This window comes from Tursiops truncatus, chromosome 11 (assembly GCF_011762595.2).
Source record: "Tursiops truncatus isolate mTurTru1 chromosome 11, mTurTru1.mat.Y, whole genome shotgun sequence".
NCBI classification, from domain to species: Eukaryota; Metazoa; Chordata; class Mammalia; order Artiodactyla; family Delphinidae; genus Tursiops; species Tursiops truncatus.
Window position 1 is genome coordinate 99,116,019 of NC_047044.1, and position 23,954 is coordinate 99,139,972.

General features: G+C 47.7%; 1 protein-coding gene across 4 annotated transcripts in view; it reads right to left on the bottom strand.

Moving 5' to 3' along the window:
• Positions 1–2,278: 2,278 nt before the first annotated feature.
• The window catches only part of TULP3 (TUB like protein 3), a 43,086-nt gene continuing 21,410 nt past the window's right edge, over positions 2,279–23,954 (bottom strand). For all 4 annotated transcript variants that reach the window (XM_033867189.1, XM_033867190.2, XM_033867192.2 and 1 more), the window contains 9 exons: positions 17,200–17,359; positions 16,319–16,495; positions 10,956–11,089; positions 10,383–10,580; positions 7,722–7,834; positions 7,320–7,434; positions 5,337–5,435; positions 4,799–4,970; positions 2,279–4,236 (listed from right to left, as the gene is read on the bottom strand). In XM_033867189.1, the coding sequence (XP_033723080.1) occupies positions 4,103–4,236; positions 4,799–4,970; positions 5,337–5,435; positions 7,320–7,434; positions 7,722–7,834; positions 10,383–10,580; positions 10,956–11,089; positions 16,319–16,495; positions 17,200–17,359 (1,302 nt within the window). In that variant the 3' untranslated portion in view covers positions 2,279–4,102. The remainder of the gene's footprint in view (positions 4,237–4,798; positions 4,971–5,336; positions 5,436–7,319; positions 7,435–7,721; positions 7,835–10,382; positions 10,581–10,955; positions 11,090–16,318; positions 16,496–17,199; positions 17,360–23,954) is intronic.

A 23,954-nucleotide genomic window follows, 5' to 3' on the forward strand; every position in this document is an offset into this window, starting at 1 on the left:
AACGCAGGGTATGTTTAGTTACCCAGTAAAGCCATGCTGTTCTTCTTTCCTCTCACCAGAGTCCCTGGAAAACCACCTTAAATTGCTTTATGAGCATTTATAAACCATTTTGCATAACTGCGTGGCTAAAAAAGTCAACCAAAATGCATTATCCCATCTTAAAACATTAATAAAAATAATATTGATATTTGCCCCTCTCCTACACCAAATGCCTAGGCATTTGGGGCCAGAGCCCACGCGTTCTGCCTGGAATTCCTCCACTTTCTGCACTCCACAAATACTACTGTTCCCAGACCTTCAAGAGAGTCATGACAACAGGGGCCACTGTGAAGTCGCCTCATCTGGGTTGCAGAACCTGCGCTCATCGTGTTAATGCACTTGTAATGTGCCCCCTGGGTCAGTAGGTGGTGCCAGGGAGCTGCCCGCGGTTTTGGGAGAGCTTGCCTGAAAACCGCACTGACCGCGGCATCCCCATGCCCGCACCCCGGTTTTTGGAGAGGGAAGAGTTGTAGGACCTGTGAAGGGTACACACTGACTACAATAGCTAGGAGACCGAAGCGGCGAGAGGGGCAAAACTAGCCCACATGCACCTGGCCAAGAAATGTGTGAGGGGCGGGGCAGAATCTAACCAGTCCTGGGCGAGCCCCCGGCGGGGATCTACGTGGGGAAGTTTAGGAGGACCACGCTGGAGGCGTGGCACACGTGGCGCGAGCACACAGGCAGGAGCCACTCTGCGGAGGGGGCAGCTCGCAACGCCCCCAAGTTTTCTCTGTGGAGCAAGATGCAGCCTGCGGTTGGGAGGGGCGGCTTCCTCAGCGCGGCCACGCCCTCCCCCGGGGCGCGCTCCCGCCATTCCAGTCTCCCCTCTCTAGGCCCTTGGCTCCAGCCTCCAGGGGCTCCTCCCCAGGCCTCTCCAGCTACGAACAGCACGTAGCTGTCCAGGAGAGAAGCAGAGACCTCGATTCAAAACACACTCGGGGGGCTTCTCTGGTGGTGCAGTGGTTGGGAGTCCGCCTGCCGATGAAGGGGACACGGGTTCGTGCCCCGGTTCGGGAAGATCCCACGTGCCGCGGAGCAGCTGGGCCCGTGAGCCATGGCCGCTGAGCCTGCGCTTCCAGAGCCTGTGCTCCGCAACGGGAGAGGCCACAACAGTGAGAGGCCAGCGTACCGCAAAAAACAAACAAACAAAAAAAAAAAAACACACTCGGGAATTCCGGGTGGATGCCAGCACTCTTATCACTCAGGAACAGGAGATCAGGTAACTCAAAACCTCTCCATCTACAGAGGGCGCACGTTGGCAAATCACTGGCAGGAAAAGGGCCAGAACCCAGGGACTCTGAGTTGAACCGTCACTTTATTTCTGCACCCGTGCTGCTGTCTAAAGGAAGGGATATTGGGAATTCCCTGGCGGTCCAGTGATTAGGGCCCCGCACTCCCAATGCAGGGGGCATGGGTTCGATCCCTGACTGGGGAACTAACATCCCACAAGCCAAAAAAGAGAAAGAAACAGAAAGCAAGGGAACTGATTCTCATTCATTCCTTTTTCTCACCTACTAACCTTCTAATCAAAAAGAGCTTTTTGCAGTCCTGTTGCTTAGACGTTGAAACACCACTTGCTGGTGTCTTTCGTATCAACGACCATTGATATTCCTGGCCACTGAAAAGTGTATAAAACTGTGTTGCAAATAACCTGTCTGGCCATAAAGAATCACGTGGAAGAGAAGCCAAGCCACAGAAATGAGACCGACTCCGGCTCTCGTCCTGCCCTTTGGGCTCTTCCCGCTTCCTTCCACGCCACTCGTCCATCCCCGTGACACCGAGAGCAGGAAGGCCTCAGCAAGACTTGTGAACACACTTTTCTCGACTTGTCCGTATAGGGAAGCTTTAAATGTGAACACTTAGAGGTAAGACGTGGGGTCTCTGTCACTATCAGGTATTTAATTTGCTCTGCGGCTGAATCAGGAAGCAACACCAATGCAGCTGACCCAGGAGGCTGACCGGTGCAGGAGGCTGCCCTCTGGCACCCCTGCTCAGCCTCAGCTCCGGCACCTGCCCAGGACACTCTCAGCGTCGCACACACGTGAGTCTACAGTCTCCAGGACGCAGATCCCTGAGTCTGCAGACCCTGCTTACCTGGATGAAAACTTCGGTGACACCCACTTGGCTTCAAAGAACTGACTGGTTCGCTGCTGCCAAGCGATGGAATTATTGTGACAGAACAGGACGGTAGGAGGCATGCGAGGGACAGGAGTCTGAAAGAAGAATGGCAACACTCATGTTTTTATATAAATCCCTTTTATTTCTGTAGCGTACAAAAGGTATAAATATGATTCATGTGAAACCGGTCACCTGCACGATCAAGCAAGAAGGATGTGAAGCCGGGGTGTGTGTCTGCACCAGAGCGGGCAGGAGGAAGCAGGGCCAGATCCAGTCCCCCCCGGCCCCCCTTCCCCAGACACTGCATATTCTCCAACAGGAGACGAGTGAACAGCCTTCCATTTTCAGTGTCAGGCCGGTGGTCCCGCGCGCCTGGCGGGCACCTGATGAGTGAGGCACTTGAGGGGAAGCAGCCGTGTCAGGGCAGAGCGGGTGGGACTTACCCGTGGGGTGAGCCGCGGGTCTGCTCATCCCCCGGGTCTCTCTCCTTCCCGCTGCTATTTGATGTGGAGCAGGGATAGGAAGCAGGGACAGAAAGGAAGTCCACAGAAGGGACGGGACGAAGCGCAAGGCGCCGATGCCTGGCCCCAGGCTGGCAGACAGCTTGGCTGGCCACGAGGCCTGGGAGGTGACCGACGCCAATGCAGAGCTCGCGGTGTTCCTGGATCCTCAGGACTCGGATGCACGCGGAGGCCGGGAGCTAGCAGCAGAGCCGTGTGATTTGTGGGGAGAGGCTAACAATCGGAACGACTTAGCAAAACTCTTACAGTCTGTGAGGAAAAGTGACAGGACGTGATCCGCCAAGGATGAACCAGGCCTCAGGGGCTGATGACACTTAAGCCAAGAAGAGAGGCCCGAGCTCTGCCAGCCAGGCCCGGTCCTCACCGCTCCGGGCAGCGACAATGGCAAGTTCTCTCCCCTCCCACGCGGGCTGCAGGTGAGTCTGCACTAACGGCTCCACAGTAACCCAGCGGGGACGCACTCCTGGGCTGGAGGTGGTGAGGCCTCTGTCAAGTCCCTCAGTCGTAAGCAGACTAGGCCACCTCTAGAGGTTATGCTTGCAGGCCACCCTGCGACTAAGACAAGTACGTAAACTGCTCGCATCACTGATCACAAACGGGGCCAGAGCCACTCTGAGCCTGCAGCCAGCCAGCCGGCCCTCAGGGAAGGGGGACCGTGACACGGTGCCTCCCGAGCTGAGGGACGGTGGCTGGCTCTGGGGAACGGGCACCACACTCCCCCACAGAGACGGCAGAGAGGAGCGCTTCTCCCAGGGCCCCCCCCACCATGGGTGAGGAATGATCACCAACGGTAAATGACACTCTGGAAACCACCGTGGCCAAAGCAAAGACAAGGCTACGTCACAGCGCATGAGGCCGGGTGCCGCTTCAGATCCGACCTACAGGCCTGCACTTCCTGGAGGCACCGTCCCCACTCAGGTGCTCTCACGACACGGCCGTTCTGGAAGATGGCCAAGCCCACAGGGGGCAGAGATACCCTACAGCCGGGACCGGCCTGCCGCCCACTTACAGAAAAACTCTGCACACCTGGAGACTAAAGGTAATTCAGGGAACGTCCCTCTCTGAAAAGTTCTGCAAAAAAAGCGACCCAAGTACTGAAGTGTGAGAAGCTGCCTCTGGCTGCAAGTCTCCAAGCACAGGATTCTGACCGCTGGGCGGCGCCTTCACAGTCACTGTGAGCTCTGGACAGGCTCTCACCCGAGTCAAGCTGTGACCCCGACCAGGGCCGTGAGACCCCGAGAAGGGTGTGTGTGTACAGATATGTGTACACACATGTATGTGCATCCGTGCACGTGTACATACATACTCTCAGGGACCATTCCAAAAGGGGGGCCTGTCACTCTCCGTGTCCTGGGCAAGCGCAAGAGCGGCGGCTACGTGCTCCAGAAGCCCTGCAGAGAGGAGGCCCAGCGCCTGCTCGGCCGTCATTCACAGGCCAGCTTGCTGTCGAAGCTGGAGAGCCCGATGGCAAAGGCCTGGAGCGCGCACAGCGGGTAGCTGTAGTCCAGGGTGAACACGTCGTCGGCCACACGTCCAAACTGCATGACTATGTAGTCAGCTAGAGGCAGAGAGAGATCGGGACGTCAGGAGGTAAGGAAGACATCCTCCAAATAGGTCTCTTTAAAATGGGAAACCCTTAGAAAGATGGAAAAAGGCCTGACCGAGAGTGCCTACCGAGCACGACCAAGGCTCTACTGCGACTCCACTCGGCTCCCTGCACGGACCAGCAGGAAAGGGCAAGTTGGGGGGCAGCGCAACCTCGGGGGGGGGGCCGGAAGGGCAAGGAGGGGCAGCACAAGCTCGGGGGAGCCGGAAGGGCAAGGGGGGGCAGCGCAAACTCAGGTGGGGGGCCGGAAGGGCATGAACCTTTCCTGAGGAAGGGCCTCTGCCTCTGCCCCCCCGAGCAGCACCCCCAGGACTCCTCCGGTTGCCACAAGAGACCTCACACACTCCTGCCCTCAACTCAGCGGCTCAGACGGCTGACTGCAAGACTGCAGCTCTGTCTTTCCGAGGAGGTCATTTCTTCCTTAAATCATGCTCTCCTGAGTATAACTTCCTACCAATGAAAGGCAATGCTCATTTCCGAATCCTGTCAGAACACCTCTCTTCCTGGGGCTTACGGTCATTTTCGTGGACTATCTGGAAGTTCTTCACAGAGGCCTGAGTGACCCGGCCGTGGAAGTTCAGGACGTAGGACTGGGTGTCATCGTTCCAGACGGGGGACTTGTTGTGCAGCTCGATCAAGTTCTCCATGGCTTTGTCCTGCCACTTTGAAAGCAGGCTCTCGCGGTCCTGTAGGAGAGGGGTGTGTGCTGAGGACCATCGCAAAGCGCTCACCCTCAAGGCTGCTGAGGCGGGAAGCAGAGCAGGGGCCTATTTCCTCCGTTTCAGCAAGTAAAACAGAAACAGAGCCCAAACTAAGCCAGCTTTGTTGGATTCTTATAGAATAACTAGCGTTTCTCTTTGCAGACCCAGTGGTTGCAAATCAACCACGTCAGCAACAGCACCTACCCCGAGGTCTGGAGGGCTGGCTCTCCTGAGGAAGAGTGGCCACTCCAGGCTGGGCTCGGGAGGAATCAACACTGTTTTCTATTCATCTTGCCTGTGTCGCAGTCTTGTTGTTAGAGTCCTCTGTTGATGAAATATGCTCTTACTTACATTTCGTGGCTGAAATGGGATTCGTTCATGATTCATATTCATCCCTGGGATGATCACAGACATTTTCCTCGGGCCTTTAAATCCGAGTACATTTGTTTCCTGGAAGAGAGGGAAATAAACAGGAACTTGAAACAGAAATGAAGATGAGGCCTCATTCTTTTTTTCTTAATACCATGCATTGCCTTTCTATCGATCTACCTATCTATCTATTTATGGCTGCGTCTATCTATCTGTCTATCTATCTATCTATTTATTTATGGCTGCACTGGGTCTTCGTTGCTGTGCGTGGCTAGTGGGGGCTAGTGGGGGCTACTCTTTGTCGTGGTGTGTGGGCTTCTCATGGTGGTGGCTTCTCTTGTCGTGGAGCACAGGCTGTAGGCACACGGGCTTCAGTAGTTGTGGCACAAGGGCTCAGCAGTTGTGGCTCGCAGGCTCTACAGTGCAGGCTCAGTAGTTGCAGCGCATGGGCTCAGTAGTTGTGGCTTGCAGGCTCTACAGCACAGGCTCAGTAGTTGTGGCACATGGGTTTAGTTGCTCTGTGGCATGTGGGATCTTCGCGGACCAGGGATCGAACCTGTGTCCCCTGCATTGGCAGGCGGATTCTTAACCACTACGCCATCAGGGAAGCACACAAGACCTCATTCTTAACGCAAGGCCCTCCTGGGCACGTAAAACGGGGACAATATGGAGAGCGCTCAACACTATTCTATTACTTCACTGTAGTTAAACAAAGAGAGACGGAGAATCAAGCCCAGGAAAATAAGACTGTTTCCTCTTTTTAAACCTAATTTGAACATTTGAATTTAAAACACTCTCTAGGCTTGAAACCCTATTCTTACTCTTTAGCTTTAAGTGAAATTTCAGAAAATTATAAGCAAACTGTCCAATTTTGTCATCTTCAATAAATATATATTTCCCAGTGAGGACACGGCACTATATGATATAGAGTGAGAATTACAGTTTAAATTAAATAGGACCTGTATCTGGAGATAAAAAAAATCAAATGCCCGTCAAACCAGGCAGATTATATATGAATAAAATAACTACATTAAATACATGCATATATGTGTATTCATATACATACACACAAAGTCATGCATAGGTAAAATATTTAATTGATTCTGAAGCTAAGAGAAAACATCTATACATTATAAAGTGTTAAGTCAAATGATTCTCAGTCACTTAGATAAAATCTCATGGGAATCAAGTGATGAGATTAATTCCAACCGATGGAAAGCTGAGACTTTGGGATCAAAGGAACAACTGAGTCGGGTTAATTCCTTCTTGCTTCTTTGACTCCACAACTTCACATGCCCACTACGCGCCAGGTCCGTGTTCACGTGGACAGCAGTGAATGGGACTTTACGAACTGGTAGAGAAGGATGGTGCTGAAGAAGCAGTCTGGGGCACTAGAGAAAGCGCGGGGAACCGAGGGGAGCATCAAGCACATCTAGTGTCGGGAGAGACCCCTCTGCTGACGCTGGTGGACAGGCAGAGGCAAGGAGGGGCAGGGCAGGCTCTCAGGTGGGGCGCAGGGACGAGAGGAGCCGCTAGAATGACGGGAACGCACAGGAAGCGTGCCCCCGGGGAGCCGGAAGGGAAAGGTGCAGTGTCCAGGCTTGATTCTGGACTCAAGGGGCAGCCTGAGAGGATTTGGAGCAGGACAAGAGCAGCACGAGCTGGAGCTGGACCGCTCAGCAGCGGCTGTACAGGATGAACCAGGTCGAGAGGGCAGAAAGCAGAGACCGGCTTCCAATTTACGGTAACCGCGAGCCAACGGGTGAGGGGTAACAAAGGCCTGCGTTAACATGGCGGCATTGGGAAAAGAGAAGAGGAGATGAGTGAGGGCCGGCTGAAACAGTAAATACAGCTAAACCTGGCAATTCGTAAATAACTCGAGGATACAGAAACAAGCTTGGGAGGGGGACTGCAAGCCCAGGGCTGGGACGCCAGGAGGCTGAGGAAACGGGAGGCGGCACTCACGTAGCAGACGGCGGCCAGCTCCTGCCGCACACAGGCCTTTTCTACCAGACCCTGGGCCTTGGCCGGGCTGACACCATGGTCATAAACTGTAAACTTGGTCCCCATGAGGTTGGACCTAGAATCAAGAGAAAAAGCCACCACAATGATCTGTATTTTTCTCCCTTACAAACACAAGCTAGGAGAGGTATGGGACAGCCTCTCGGCCCACTCTCCAAAGGTCAAGGGGTCATCATCGCTTTCTCAAAGATCTAGCCTTAAAACAAGGAAGGGCCTTAGACTTTCTATTAACTTTATTTTTTTAGATGACATCGACCGGCTCATTGTAAAACCGATATGGACTGTTCTGAAACTACAGGAGTCAAACCATCAGAGGAGCAGGACAGGATGCAAGGCTGCTCTCACCTGAGTTTGCCAACATAACTTTCCCCCTCACGAGACAGATCTGTTGGGTCAGTGGAGATGAGGTAGTTGGATGTTTTGCTCTTTTTCCGCTTTCTACCTGCAAGAAGAAATATCTAGAAAAGGAAAAAAATTTTCAGTAAAAAATGCACTCAAGAGAACTGCCATGTTTGTCCTATTTAGTTAGCAAATATTTAGCAACTGCCTATCATGTACCAAGCAGTCCATCTCTGGGTCTTGTTTTTTAAAAAAACAGGTTTAATTCACTTTGACTTTTCTTGCAGAAAAACGACGGGGTGGCCACAGCTGGAGCCTGGGTCTCCCGCACGCAGACTTGGTGTGGGTCATTACAGGATGCTCAGTGAACCCGTGACAGGGACAGTCAGTGAACATGGTCTCCCTCCAGAGCTCGGGGGTGAGGCAGCCTAGGTCTTGGAGACAGCACAGAGGTGGCCTTGGCAAAGCTGCCCAGGGCAGCGGTGCAACCCCTGGCCAAGGTGCAGCATCGTCCACGCCGGCCAGCACCAGCTTCTCGGGCACAGCAGCTGGGATGACGCCGGTGTCCAAGGGCAGGATGAGAGGCACCGGCCCAGAGCCACAGTGGCCGGTCAGCCTGCAGGGATGGTCTGGGGCTGGCCGATCCTGTTCCCCCAGTAGCCTCACCACATGAGGACTACAGAGAACTTGGCCAGAACGATGGCCTCACGATGGCAGTGGTGATCTCCTTGAAGCACTGAACACCCAGACCAGCATCTGTCCACTGCAATCCCCAATAGCAACAAATGCCTTGACCCTGGGCTGCAGGGCAGAAGGGGTTATGCTCGCATCATTGTCAAAACCTCATCCTTGAAGGAGGGATGCTTCCAGGGAAGAGTCAGTCGTCTCGGATTCCCGGATGGATGAGCAGAAGAGAAGGGTCTCCTCCAGAGCCCTGACCAGGCGGCCCAGATGGGTGAGGGGTAGCCAATCCTTGCCCCCGGCCCTGACCCCGCGAGCTCTGTGGCCTCGGGCCCCTGAGGGGCCTCCATGCCCTATCGTAGCACCAGTGTACCTGCCATTTGGGGTTCTCTGGGAGAAGACCAATCTCTGGGTCCTCATCACTTTTTCTAATCCTCATAATGCTTCTCAGAATTCACTATCAAGGTTTCCCTCCTGCACAATTTTTCTAAATTCACTAGCTTGATTCTCCATATCATTATTTACAACTTTATCCCTAAAGCCTCCAGTGACTTTTTTAAAAAGCTTCATCCAATTTCATGAGTAAGAGTCTTTCCACCTTTGGAAGAGGCAGGACCCTGGACCCTGTGCTTCCCATCCTCCCTTCAACGGCTTTCCTGATGCTTCTTGCTGCATTTTGTATGTTGTTGTTCTAAACTCCTGTGACTTCCGTGATATGAGTACTGTCGTATTTATGCATCCTTCCCAGACACTCCTAGACTTGGACGATAATAAGGAAGCAGGAGAGGGCGGTAACTAAGGGGAGGGGGCACTTTGGAATCCAACAGATACAGGTTTCAATCTGGCTCTGCCACTTCTTAGTGTGTTCTGGGGCATTCCCTAAGCTGGGATGAGAAATCCTACCCTACAGCGTTGTCATAGGGTTGTCGGTAATAGTATACAGAAAGCATTTAGCACACACCTGGTAACCGTAAACACTCAGTAGATAGTGGTTATAGCAACATTAATATCTACTATCATCATCTCATTTCTAGGCTCTTTTTTTTTTTTTTTTTTTGCGGTACGCGGGCCTCTCACTGCTGTGGCCTCTCCCGTTGCGGAGCACAGGCTCCGGACACGCAGGCTCAGCAGCCATGGCTCACGGGCCTAGCCGCTCCGCGGCATGTGGGATCTTCCCAGACCGGGGCACGAACCCGTGTCCCCTCCATCGGCAGGCGGACTCTCAACCACTGTGCCACCAGGGAAGCCCACATTTCTAGGCTCTTAAAATCATCCACTTAGACCTGGTATTATAAAATACATTGTTCATTAGCAAGTATTAACTACCTCAAATTTATGTATAAAGTAAATTAGAATTTCTAGGATGAAAAACAAGACATTCCACTTGCATGTTTTCTGTTTTTCCAATTCCTCCTATTCCCTAAACCCTTCTTTCTTCCACACTGTCATAATCAAAATCAAAATCAAAGAGCACACGGGAAACTCCCCCACCCCAAAAAAGGGATGGAGGTAAAAATAATTACATTCAAATAGTCTCTTCCATCTTCTTACCTTCTGGATAAAACTTTCTCTTTGTGGGGTGGGTAGGTTTTGACTATTAGACTATGACCTCTTTGAAGACAGTGAGAACACAGCACTTGGGAACTAGTAAGTACAACCTAGTTCCTGTCGAATACCGGTGCTCCCCCATCCCCACCCCCCATCGTAAGACCATCAACGACCCAGCCCACAGAACTCTTCCCTCCATCTCAAGATCTGTCTTAAGAACCACTTCTCAGGACTTCCCTGGTGGTCCAGTGGTTGCGAATCCACCTTCCAATGCAGGGGACGCAGGTTCGATCCCTGGTCGGGGAACTAAGATCCCACATGCCTCGGGGCAACTAAGCCCAGTGCCTCAACTACTGAGCCCACACACCCTGGAGCCCACGTGCCACAACTAAGACCTGACACAGCCCAAAAAAAAAAAAAAAGACCCACTTCTCATACCTTCCGATTTTCATCCTTTTCCAAGTGCATATAGTAGGTAGGGAAAAGCCCCCGATCCATTCCTTTTTTATCCCGAGTTATCCGACACTTCACTGTGACACCTCGAGGGGCAGGACTGTATGCGAAGCCCTCTAAATTCTCTATTTCTCCCAGCTGATTATCAGTGTGCTGGGCTGCAGTTCCGGAAGCTCCTGTATCCTGAAAGAACAGCCACATGTGAGCAGTAGGCGGCTGGGTCAGGAAACCTCATATTCTCTTTGAGAAACACTTAAAGGACAAAATAGCTTACTGATTCACCCATATGTCTCAGTCTTCTGACAAGGTAGGGAAGAACTCTGAGAAGTTAAATAGGTATACGAATACTGGGAGTAATGAAGCAGCAAAGTATGAAAATGGGATACGGCTTCACAGAAGCTGGTTCAAGACACAAGAAATTAGGGAGTCGTGTACTTTAAGTGTAACTTCCAGCTTAACTCTTTGAAGCAGCCTTCATCCAGTAATGGCATTTAAATTCCGGAGATGTTTAGGAAGCAGTGAAATTAGCTCAGAGGAGGAAGTTTCAGAGCTACATACTGTGGCTGGCTTCTGGCTGGATGCAGAACTGGGTCTCTCTGCCTCTGAAGAGGATGAATGAGATCTTAGTTTTTTCCCTTCTCCTTCCTCCCCATCAGTCTCCTCCTCATCAAAGTTCAAACTCCCTGAGATCCCTGGCAGAAAGGGAGAAACTGTCAAAAAGGGCCAGAGACCTTTGAACCAAATATAATTTCAACTTCCTTGCTTAAAAATTCCAAGCTGTTCTGACTTAAAACATGGCTATTTAATCCAAATTTTGACAATTCTTCCTTCATATTCTCACCTAGATCCATCCCTTGTTTTCCCTTCCTGCTGTTTCCTTCCCTAATTTATCCTCTTTTGCAAATCATATATCTGATAAACAATTAATATCCAGAATATATAACTCAACAGCAACAAAAACAAACCCAATTCAAAAATGGGGGAAGAGGGCTTCCCTGGTGGCACAGTGGTTAAGAATCCGCCTGCCATTGCAGGGGACACGGGTTCGAGCCCTAGTCCGGGAAGATCCCACATGCCGCGGAGCAACTAAGCCTGAGTGCCACAACTACTGAGCCTGCGCTCTAGAGCCCGCAAACCGCAACTACTGAGCCTGCATGCCATAACTACTGAAGCCCGCGCTCCACAACAAGAGAAGCCACCACACTGAGAAGCCTGCACACCACAGCGAAGAGTGGGCCCCGCTCGCCACAACTAGAGAAAGCCTGTGCACAGCAACAAAGACCCAATGCAGCCAAAAATAAATAAAAATAAATAATTTTTTTAAAAAAATGGGTAAAGGACTTGAACAGACATTTCTCCAAAGACGATACATAAATGGCCAATAAGCACATGAAAAGATGCTCAACATCACTAGTCATTAGGGAAATGCAAATCAAAATCACAGTGAGAAACCAACTGACAATCACTGGGATGATTATTATAAAAAACAAAATCCAAAAAACAGAAAGTAAGTGTTGGTGAGGATGTGGAGAAACTGCTGGTGGCAAATGCAAAATTATGCAGCCACTGTAGAAAACAACATAGTGGTTCCTAAAATATATATATACAGAATTACCATATAATCCAGGAATTCCATTTCTGGGTGTACACCCAAAAGAACTGAAAGCAGAGGCTCAGACAGATACTTGAACAACCAATGTTCACAGCAGCATTATTCACAGTTTTCAAAAGGTGGAAACAACCCAAATACCCACCAACTGATGAATAAACAAACTGTGTATATACATAAATAGAATGTTATTCAGCCTTAAAAAGGAATGCAATTCTGACACAGGCTACAACATGAATGAATCTTAAAGACATTATGCTAAGTGAAGTAAGCTAGACACAGAAAGGACAAATACCTTATGATTCTACTTCTATGAGGCCTAGAATAGTCAAATTCATGGAGACAGAAAGTATAACAGAGGTTGCCAGGAGCTGGGGGTGGGGCGGGGGACGGGGAGTTGGTGTTTGATGGGGACAGAGTCTCAGTCTGGGAAGATGAGAAGGTTCTGGAGATGACGGTGGTGATGGCTGCACAACAACGTGAATGTGCCTAGTGCCACTGAGCTGTGCACTTACAAACGGTTAAAATGGTAAATGCTACACACATTTTCCCGCAATACATGTCTCTATCAGTTACTTCTTTGTTTTCCTACATCTTTTTCGTGGTTAGTCTTGTGAACTAATTTGAGTTGGGAATGTTGTTGTTGTTGTTGTTGTTTTGCGGTATGTGGGCCTCTCACTGCTGTGGCCTCTCCCGTTGCGGAGCACAGGCTCCGGACGCGCAGGCTCAGCGGCCATGGCTCACGGGCCCAGCCACTCCGCGGCACGTGGGATCTTCCCGGACCGGGGCACGAACCCGCGTCCCCTGCATCGGCAGGCGGACTCTCAACCACTGCGCCACCAGGGAAGCCCCCGAGTTGGGAATGTTTGAAGTACTACCACCTTGGATCTTTTAAAGAAAACTTCAAACTATCTGATTAAAAACTATTTTTTCATTTTATCCTCACATTTATATGAGTTTGAGGAGGAGGGACTGGCAAGTCTTATTTTTTGTTTTGTCTCTTGCTTGTTTATGGGACACAAAGTGTGCTGTGTGTTATAAAAGAAGCACGACACTCAGATTTACACGTGCGAGGATGATGCTCCAGGAGAAGCACTTCTGCCCAGGAGAAAGGGGCAGAGCTATGGGCGAGGCCCACCTCGCTGTTCTCTGTGGTCTACAAGGTAAAGCCACTCCTCATACAATAGCTGGAAGAGCCCCCAAGTCACACATGAAGGAGACTGAACAACAAGCAGTGCTGCCCACATTCATCCACCTCAGAGGAGGGACAATGATGGTCTGTTTTACATAGTTCACAAAATAAATGGTATCAAGTTTTTCCCAAGGACACCCAAGGATAAGACTAAGGCTAGTTAAAAAATTAATCTCAAGTGAAAACATATGTCCATACAAAAACTTATGCGTAACTATTTATAGCAGTATTATTCATAATAGCCAGAGTGGGAACAACCCAAATGCCCATCAACTGGTAAAGGGAGGAACAAAACGTGGCTTATCCATACAAGGGACTGTGATCCAACGACAGAAAAGAACGAAGCACTGACACAGGCTACAACGTGGATGAACTCTGAAAACATGACGCTAAGTGAAAGCCAGGCATAAAGGGCCACACAGTGTATGACTGATTCTGTTTATACGAAACACCAGAATAGGCAAATCTGCAGACAGAAAGTAGACTGGCGGCTGCCCAGGGATGGGGAGTTGGAGGGAAATGGGAAGTGACTGCTAACAGGTATGAAGTTTCTCTGGCGTCAGACAACATTCTAAAATTGATTGTGCTGATGGCTGCAGACCTCTGTGAATATACTAACGAACCAATCAATTGTTCACTTTACATGGGTGAATTGTACGGTGTGTGAATTATATCTCAATAAAGCTATTATTTTAAAAATTTTTTGCTTTGTGAAGGATATTTCTTTCTTTCTTTTTTCTTTCCTAAAACGTTAACTTTTGGGGACGGGTAGCAAAACGCATAAAACTCTAGGGATCTCACTCTCATATGGATACTCAGTCCTACGTTTTCTTCTTTTTTTTTTTAAATTGAAGTATAGGTGATTTACAATGTTAGTACTATGCTTTCAAATGCCATATTTGTACCAAGAACTCAGTTCATGTGAATACATGTTTTAAGATGGAGATCAAGGGTTTCTCCCAAACTTGTAAGACAAGCAAACTGGATCCCCACTTGAGGAACGTTATCTTCCAAACTGACACTTCTTAAGTCTTAGTCAAGAGAGCACTTCATGGCTTCTATGGTCCAGATGCAACTTGTTCAGACTCAAAAAGGCATTAACCCATCTGGTCCTGAAAGGCCAATTCTGAGAAAGAACACAGCGGTCATTTAACAGGGCAGAGTACAAGGGACAGCTTGGTATTTACAGTAAGGGATCAAGAGCTAGACTAAGACTCAGAAAATCTAGGTCTGCCGCTATTCAGCTCAATGACCTGGGGTAAGTAATCTAGCTTTTGGTTAAACTGAGAGTTCTCCTTGCTCTGGCTCCTCCACATCTTTCACTGTCTCTTGTTATAATAACGATAGGAAAGTAACAGAATTACCACGGCCACATTCATGTTACAGACAGGGAAACTGAGGCAGAGAAAAGTTGTGCTGCTTTCCCCTTTACCAGCCAGAGGTGGCAGAGCTGAGACTCCAAACCACGCTGGCTGGCCCCAGAGCTGAGCTCTAAAGCACGCCACACCCTGCCCCAGTCTCCGCAAATACATCATGCTCTATACACCTGATGCCTCTGCTAACGTCATTTCTTCTGCCCAAGTTTGCCACCTAACCAACTAGCGGTGTGATCTAGAACGAATTACTTAGCCTTTCTGAGAGCCAATTTTCTTACATGTGAAAAGGAGAGGCTGACACGTGTAACCCCTCACAGTACTGTCACAAATACTGAGATAAGGTATGTCAAGTGCCTGACAAGCAAAAGACATTCACAGTGTCAGTCTCCAGCCACTCCTGGGCTGACAGCTGTGCACAGGAGCACACGCACCCCTCACGCCTCAGCTTAGTCGCCACCTCCTTCCATGTGGTTCTTGTCCCTCTCACTGCCCCGCAGTGGAGTTGTATTTCTCCTGCTTTCTACTCTATACACCAAAATACAGCTCGAGATCAGGCCATCAGCCAAACTATCTCATTAGCCTTCCTGCTTCCAGACTTGCCCACTCCAATTCATTCTTCATAGTGCAGATTAATTTTCCTACAGCCCAAATCTGCTATCATTCCACCTTAAAATCCCACATAGGTTCCTGTTACTCTTCACAGGAAGTCCACACCCTAGCTCGGCCTGTAACACCCAATGTAATCGGAGCCCGCCCACCCCTCCAGCCCACGTCTCTCCAGGCCCCTTCCCACCTGTGACCTCGCGCTCCGCACTCCAGCCCTCCTGAGCTGCCGGCTCGTCTTCCCGCATCACACTCTGGCTTAGATGTCACCTCTGGATCAACTCTGGGTGGGCGCCCCTCTCCACACTCCCTTGGCCATTTAGGTCCATGAAGCCTCAATCAGAATAATTGCTCCATGAGGGCAGGAACCTCGTTCACAATTGTATCCTAAGTGCCTAGAACAAGGCCTGATATATAGCGTATCCTCAATCGTGTTTTCTAAATGAATGAATATACGAATCCATTTGAATGTGCATCTATCCTGCCAGTCTGTGGTAGAACCTCCTGACTCACATATCCCAGTACCCAGCAATGCCTATGACAAAGCAGGTTCCCAGCAAACATCCAGGCATTACTGGCCGTCAGTCTTCTCATCTGAAAAGGGGATGCTTAATTCCTTCTCGCTATAAAATTAGTTTTCTAGGAAGGAGAAGACTACAGAGGACCTCTGAAACGTACAGGAATATTTATGAGAATAACTCCAACTGGCAGAAAGCAGGCTCTCATGGAAAAAGTATTATTAGTTTAAGGATATTCTGATCCAATTTGTGTTTCCACTAAGCTGGCTATTTATCTCTCCCTTATCACTAGAGGAATATAAACCGTGAAACAGAGGCAGGGTAGGGTGCTGAGGGGCAACTCAAAGGAACAGGGTGGGGATGACAAAAATAAAATGTCAAAAGGAAGGAAATAGCCGTAATAGTAGCTAATGCTGCTGACATTACACACACACACACACATATTTATATATGTATTTTGGCTGCATCGTGCAGCTTGTGGGATCTTAGCTCCCCGACCAGGGATCAAACCTGGGCCCTTGGCAGTGAAAGCGCAGAGTCCTAACCACTGGACCGCCAGAGAATTCCCTGTTGTATATTTTATGTAACTAACTCACTGCCTGAAAACTGTCAGCAATGCTCACCATGTTTCTGGAGAATCTCCTGGAGATCTGGCTTGGAAGCAGGGTCCCAGGTGCCATCTCCATCAGCACCTCCTTCAGCATCCTCCTCCGCGGCAGGAGATCCTACTGAGAGGACGTGAGGTCTGGTCTCCACGTCCTGAGCATCTGGCTTCAGGAAGGCAGCGGGACCATCAATGCCTAGGGGCCCAACAGAAAGAAGAAAGAAGAAAGCGTTGTCCACTATTTGGCCGGATGGTTTTGGTGTATGTGATCTAAGAAGCGCCAAACCGTTTCACTCCTTCTTTAACATCCACGAGGACATCTGTTAACAGCGGAATCCATTCTACGATCTGGTGGTCATTTTATCAACACGCCCTGACTGCCACTAAAGTAAATGTACCTGATGCTGTGCTTTAGAAACTTAAGAATGAGACTGAAAGCCAAGTAGGTCCTCCGAAGTCCATCCAGATCTCGTCCAAACCAGGAGCCGAGGGGGCTAGTTTTAGAGTTGTTTAACCTGGTTCCTCCTTTACCCCATCGCTGACTCAGATGTCCCTCTGAGTCCGGCTACTGGAAGAATGCGTGCTCTCTACCTGCTCCTGGCTTCATGGTTAACTCTGCCAGTCGAGCCTGGAAGCTCCTCAAGTGGGCAGTTCCGGACACTTTCATTTTGCATCTAAAACAACAGTTCCAGGACGGCTGTGAACTTTAAGGTATCCTCCACTGATCAGACCACTGCTTTTATTCCAAGTCAAAGGCCCTGAATGGGATTATAAAGATAAACGAAGGTACCTGGTAACGATGCTAATACTGTCCCTTTGGTCCACCTGAGAGTCCTCCTGCCTCCCCCAGGTTTGTGAAAACCATGCAGCAGCAGGCAGAGATGCTGCCTGAGTACACACCGTGCAGGATGACGCCGCTGCGCGGGGCCTGAGGCTCCACCAGCGGAGCGCGCTCCTCACTTCCCCTCGGCTTTGACCGACGTGGCCGGGCTTCTGGGTTCGGCTGCACCATGAGTGGCTCCAGGCGCTTCTTTCTCTGCTTCTTCTCCAGCAGCGCTCTCTGGGGAGAATTGTGATGGTACAGCCAGGAGGGTGATGATGAGATCTAGCTACTTCAACACATGCAGTCTTTCATGGATCCTTACAAAACCTCTTGTAAATTAAATTTTCCCACTTAAGAAATGGGAAAATTGAGACACAGAGAGAGGTAAGGATTCATTCACTTCATTTAATAAATATTTACTAAACACCTATAAAAGATCTAAAATTATACAAATGTATTTCTAGCAAAGCTGAGACCATGATCTAAGTATATTCAAAAGATATAGTAATTAGCATATTATGATCAAAGCACAATCAAGTTTAAAATATATGAACACATATGAATAGGAGAAAAGATGAAGGAATGGTGATTTCTCTGGGTGGTAGAATATGGATGATCATTTTTCCTTTTCCTAGTTTTCTAAATTTTCTTACTTTTGTAACTGGAAGAAAAAGATAAAACTTGTTATCAAAAACAAAAAAAAACTTGTTATCCACCGGGTGTGGAGAAAAGGGGACCCTCCTGCACCGTTGATGGGAATGTAAATTGGTGCAGCCACTATGGAGAACAGTATGGAGGTTCCTTAAAAAATTAAAAATAGAACTACCATATGATCCTGCAATCCCACTCCTGGGCATATATTTGGAGAAAAACGTGGCTCGAAAGAATACATGCACCTCAATGTTCATTGCAGCGCTGTTTACAATAGCTAAGACATGGAAGCAACCTAAGTGTCCATCGACAGATGAATGGGTAAAGAAGATGTGGTACATATATACAGTGGAATATTACTCAGCCATAAAAAAGAATGAAATAATGCCATTTACAGCAACATGGATGGACCTAGAGATTATCATACTAAGTGAAGTCAGAGCAAGACAAGCATCATATGATATCGCTTGTATGTGGAATCTAAAAAACAATGATACAAATGAACTTATTTACAAAACAGAAATAGACTCACAGAGAATGAACTTGTGGTTACCAAAGGGGAAGGACTGGGGTTGGGGGGAAGGATAGAATGGGAGTTTGGGATTGACATATACACACTACTCATATTTAAAATAGATAACCAACAAGGACCTACTGTATAGCACAGGGAACTCTGCTCAATATTCTGTTATAACCTAAATGGGAAAAGAATTTGAAAAAGAATAGACACATGTATATGTATAACTTAATCATTTTGCTGTACACCTTAAACTAACACAACATTATTAATTGACTATACTCCAATATAAAATTAAAAATTAAAAAAAACTTACTATCCTCTAAACCCCAAACTATTTTCATGTTTTTGTTTTTGTTTTTTTTGCGGTACGCGGGCCTCTCACTGCTGTGGCCTCTCCCGTTGCGGAGCACAGGCTCCGGATGCGCAGGCTCAGCGGCCATGGCTCACGGGCCCAGCCGCTCCGCGGCATGTGGGATCTTCCTGGACCAAGGCACGAACCCATGTCCCCTGCATCGGCAGGCAGACTCTCAACCACTGCGCCACCAGGGAAGCCCTATTTTCATGTTTTAATCAGCTAAAAAGCAGTAAGTTTTGCTTTCTTGCTCATTTTTACAAAATTAATAATCCAAAAAATTAGCGCCAAGGATAAGATGGGAAAAAAATGGCAGTTGGAAAATTCCAATTAAAAACAATCAACTCTATGGATAAAAGCAAGAAAGAAGAGTAGGGTAGCAGGAAGTCAGGAAAAAAGCATGAGAGACTATCAGAAAAAAATCCAATGAGATGAAAAGGAAGGTACCAGCATATATATTATTTTTAAGCCTTGGCAAATAAGAGCTTATAATACATAGAAATTAACTATGGATCTGGGACGTCTCAGAACAGGAGAGTGTCAAGCCCCAAGCTAAAAAATTAAGCCATGATTTAAAAGCAAAGATATATAACCTACTTTACTGTTTCTCAGGCAAAAAGCCAACTGTTTACTTTTTTCATTGATACTGCTTTTAAAAAGTGCCACTAGGAAGAAGAGTTAATCTAAGGGGTGAGACTATTAGTAGGAAAGGAACCATTTTTTTCCAAAACTGGCCTGATGAAAGCTTGCAGATAAATTCAGAAGACAGAAGAAATACACCTATTCTTTTTTACCCAACCTTGTGCATAAGGAAAAAGACTAGGGATGCTAAAATAATATGCCAAAGGGACTATACTGTCAAGAATGAAAAGAGAGCTTAGAGCAAGTTGGGAAAGAATAATTCGGGTTTTTGAGGTTATTTTGAGATCCATAAATTAATATGCACAGGTGGACCTTAATGTCCCAGGAACACTAAACACAGGAGGTTATAACGAGGTTCTCCCCCTGGAACTTGCTGATAAGATTCTTCTAGCAACTAAGAAGTCTGTATAATGGATAAGAAGTAAACTAACTGCCTCAAAGAGATGGTAAACATGAAGTATAAAGACATGAGAAACTGTCGCATATTATCCATGTGGCCACAGCTATTTAGTCTCAAATAGTCTCATAACTGTGAAACAACTGGGACTTCCCTGGCGGTCCAGTGGTTAACACTCCGCTCTCCCACTGCAGGGGCACAGGTTTGATCCCTGGTCCAGAAACTAAGATCCTGTATGCCGCATGGTACGGCCAAAAAAGTGAAATAAAATAACTGTGAAACAACTGATGAAACAAGAACACGAGCTACAGCGAATCCACTTTATTAAGATATGTAAAGAAAAAACTGTTGTACAGAAAAGGAGCATTCTGCTTGTGGTCTAGAAAAAAGCGGCCAAAGAGCAAGAATCTGACAGAATATGTCCATCGTGTCCGAGAAAGAGAGATACCGACTCTGGCAGACAAGCGCACCCTATCTACTGGGAAAGCTCCCTCTCTCTGAGGACAGGAAACTATCCAAGGCTTCTTCATGGTCTTGTTGAGCGAGCCCTCAGGACTATCTCCTTCTCTTTCCTCTGACTCCTTGCTTACCAATCAGCCTTCTCACTTTCAGTCTAACTTCTTGTTCTTCCCAAGAACAGAGCATCATAAACAGTAGCAATGGATACACACTGCACGAGTACAGAGTCCTCACTGTAAATGAGTAAACTGGCATCTGGCTTCATGACTGAGTGTTGTAAGTTTGACTGGTGTGCATCTGTTCCAGAGGACGATGCTGCCTGTGGTCTAGAAAAGGGGAACCAAAGAGCTAGATGTTACATCTGGGCTCACTGACAAAACCAGGTTCTGAGACCTGCAAAGGGTAGACTAGATCTGTGGCCACAGTGATCCTATTAAGGTGTCTGGTGAAGCCCTTCTCTATCCAAGTCAACGCTAGTCACACCCATTCAGATCAACAACTTAAGAAAAAACAACTCTAGATTCAAACTGTGAACCTCAGGGACACAGCTGCTATATTACTGCACTGAACACACCCTCCTATTGTCCAAGTTTGTAAATAAGAAAAAACCCCACAAAAGGGCCAACTGCCACCTTGGTCAAAGCTGCCACCTCACTTAGCATTCTAATCAGCCTCACGTAACTCGGACGGAGGAGGAGAGATGTGGTTGAGTTTCAATGTAATGGTGTCAACTTATTTATGCTTTACCCTCCCTGAAAAGCTAAGAGTGCTTTAGATGAGGCTATGTAAACAAAGGACTCCCTACCTTTGTAAGGGGAAGGTCAGGGCAGTCAGAAAAAGAGCCAAAGGTGACTGTTTGATGCCTAAATACAATGAAAAATGTTGACTTCAGGACTTTTAAGTATCACATAAACTAAACCTTTAAATTTCCCAGCTCCCTGGAAACTGAGCAATAACTCAAAGAATCCATCTTCTCCAGAATCTGGTGGTAGGTCCTACTATCATTCCCTGAAGCAAAATATTGAATGGTAATACCAAAATAAATGAGGAAATAAAGGAGATTATCTTCGGGGGGGGGGGTTCCATCAAAGGACTCTCTATCCAATAAAATAATAAATCCCATGCAAGCCTCAAATTAATGATAGCTTGAGACTCCACTGATTCTCAATTTTCTAAGGACTCCCAGAGATAATGGGTTGGTTACTTTATGACATTCTTGGAATGGACTGCGTAACCGCAGGTACAACCACCAAGATCACAATGGTTGCCAGAGGTCTATCGGTTTGGCTAAAAATAATCAACCTTCCTGGCACACAAACAGAGATCATGGGAGGATGAAACTAAAAGTTTAAAATTGGACTTTTTTTTTTTTCCTGTTGCGGAGCACAGGCCCCGGACGCGCAGGCTCAGCGGCCATGGCTCACAGGTCCAGCCGCTCCGCGGCATGTGGGATCCTCCTGGACCGGGGCACGAACCTGCGTCCCCCGCATCGGCAGGCAGACTCCCAACCAGTGCACCACCAGGGAAGCCCAAAATTTGACTTTTTTTTTGGCCACACCAAACGGCTCTGGGTATCCTAGTTCCCTGACCAGGGGTGGAACCCGGGCCCCTGCAGTGGAAGAGCCGAGTCCTAACGCCCGGACCGCCAGGAGTCCCTGCATCAGACTTCTTCAAGGACCGATTTGACGCACTGATGGCTGCCTCCCTTCGAAGGGTACTACCCATAGATGGGGACCCAGCCCGAAGGGACTGTGCTACACTCTGATCCACTGACTGCCAGACGGCATAAACATCCTCCACCTAATGTGCATTCCTGTCTGAGTAACATCCCTGAAACAATCTGAAACTCTTTACACTCTGGAGGTAGCTAAGGTGTCACATAGCCCGAAAATATGAGTATCTAGTGACAGTAGTAAAAATAAAAGAAAATATACTCAGTGGGAATAAATAGTGGTGGGACAACTGGATATCCATGTGCAAAAGAGTGATTTTGGACCCTGCCTCATACCATATAAAAAGATTAACTCAAAACAGATCATGGCAAGTGTAAAACTCTTAGAAAACAACACAGGAGCAAGTCTTTGTAACCTCGTTTAGGCAATGGTTTCTTAGATGACACTCCAAGTGCAAGTGACAAAAGAAAAAATAGATAAAACTTTTGGGCTGAAGATGATACCATCAAAAAAGTAAAAAGACAACCCTCAGAATTGGAGAAAATGTTTACAAATAATATTTCTGATAAAGAACTTGGATCTACACTATATAAAGAACTCTTACAACTCAAAACCAAAAAGAAAGTAACCCAGTTTAAAAACGGGCGAAGGATCTGGATGGACTTTTCTCCAAAGAGAACATACAGATGGCCACTAAAAATGCTCAACATCACTCGTCAGTAGGGAAACGCAAATCAAGACTATAATGAGACTCTACCTCAGACTCACTAAAATGGCTCTAATCAAAGACAGACAATAATAAGTACTGGCAGGAAAGTGGGGAAACTGGAAGCCTTATACACTGCTGGTGGGAGTGTAAAATGGTCAGTGACTGTGGAAAACAGTCTGGTGGTCCCTTGAAATGTTCAACACAGAGTTACCATATGACCTGCAAAGCCACTCCTGTTACCCAAGGCATATTAGGTATATCTTGGTATACCTATACTTGGGTAGATCACCCAAGAGAAATGAAAACACTTCCACACAAAAACTTGTACACAGATGCTCAGAGAAGCATAATTTGTAATGTGGAAACATCCCAGATGTCCATCAACTGATGAATGGGGAAACATGGTCTGTCCACAAAACAGAATGTATTCAATAGTAAAAAGGAATGAATTCCTGATACATGCTACAACATGGGTGAGCCCTTTGCTAAGCCAAAGAAGCCAGGCACAAAAGACTGTATATTGTATGGTTCCACTTACACAAGATTTAAAAATCATTTGTACACTGTAACTGAGCATTAATAATATGAATTACATTTCAATAAATCTGTTCAAAAATCTGTATAGGACAAAAACAGCCATGTGTAAATTATCTGAAAGTCTAGGGTTTTTAAACATTCAATTCTAAGATGAACTATCAGAAAAACGGCATAGATATGAAGGAAGTGAATTTAATCAAATCAATAACACTGTAGTGGATGATAAAAGAATACACTGAGAGAAGGGAAGTGGTCTCTGTGGAAATAAGGTAAGTAGAACTGAAGAACAGGATTCACCCTGAGTCTCTAGTACGAATGATCCAAGGCAGGGAGTGTCCTGGCCAGATATCATGTATCTCATTCTGGGCAGGTACATCCCTTTAGTAGAGGTGAATTAATTACACCATCACACAATGATATTTACAATAAAGCTCATTTTACAAACTCCACTTGCTCTGATTTCGAACTCACCAGACTCTTCTAATGGGAAACCGATGACCTGATGATTCTGGTATATGGTTCACTAGCAATTAATAAATTAATCCCGACTTAGATTCACTGCTTATGATACTGGTTAGTATGAACCAATCCTCACGAGACTGATTAACTCTGGTTGCTCTCAGCAAACTACTTCTCAAGCTCAGACCAGTAACTCTCAACCACAGGGACATTCCCACAGCAGAATTCCCACACCGCAGGCGGGGTGGGGAGAGGGAGGGTCCCCAGCCCCTCCCAACTCCACTGACACTCACTGTCACAGATGGGAATGCTCCGTACCCCTTAGAGGTGGGGGGGTGGGGGGTGGGGACTGGCATGCCCTGGACTGTGAGCCTCCCACCAAGAGGCTGCCAGCCTGGAGGCCACAGTGAGAGCTACCGAGCCCTCCTCAAGG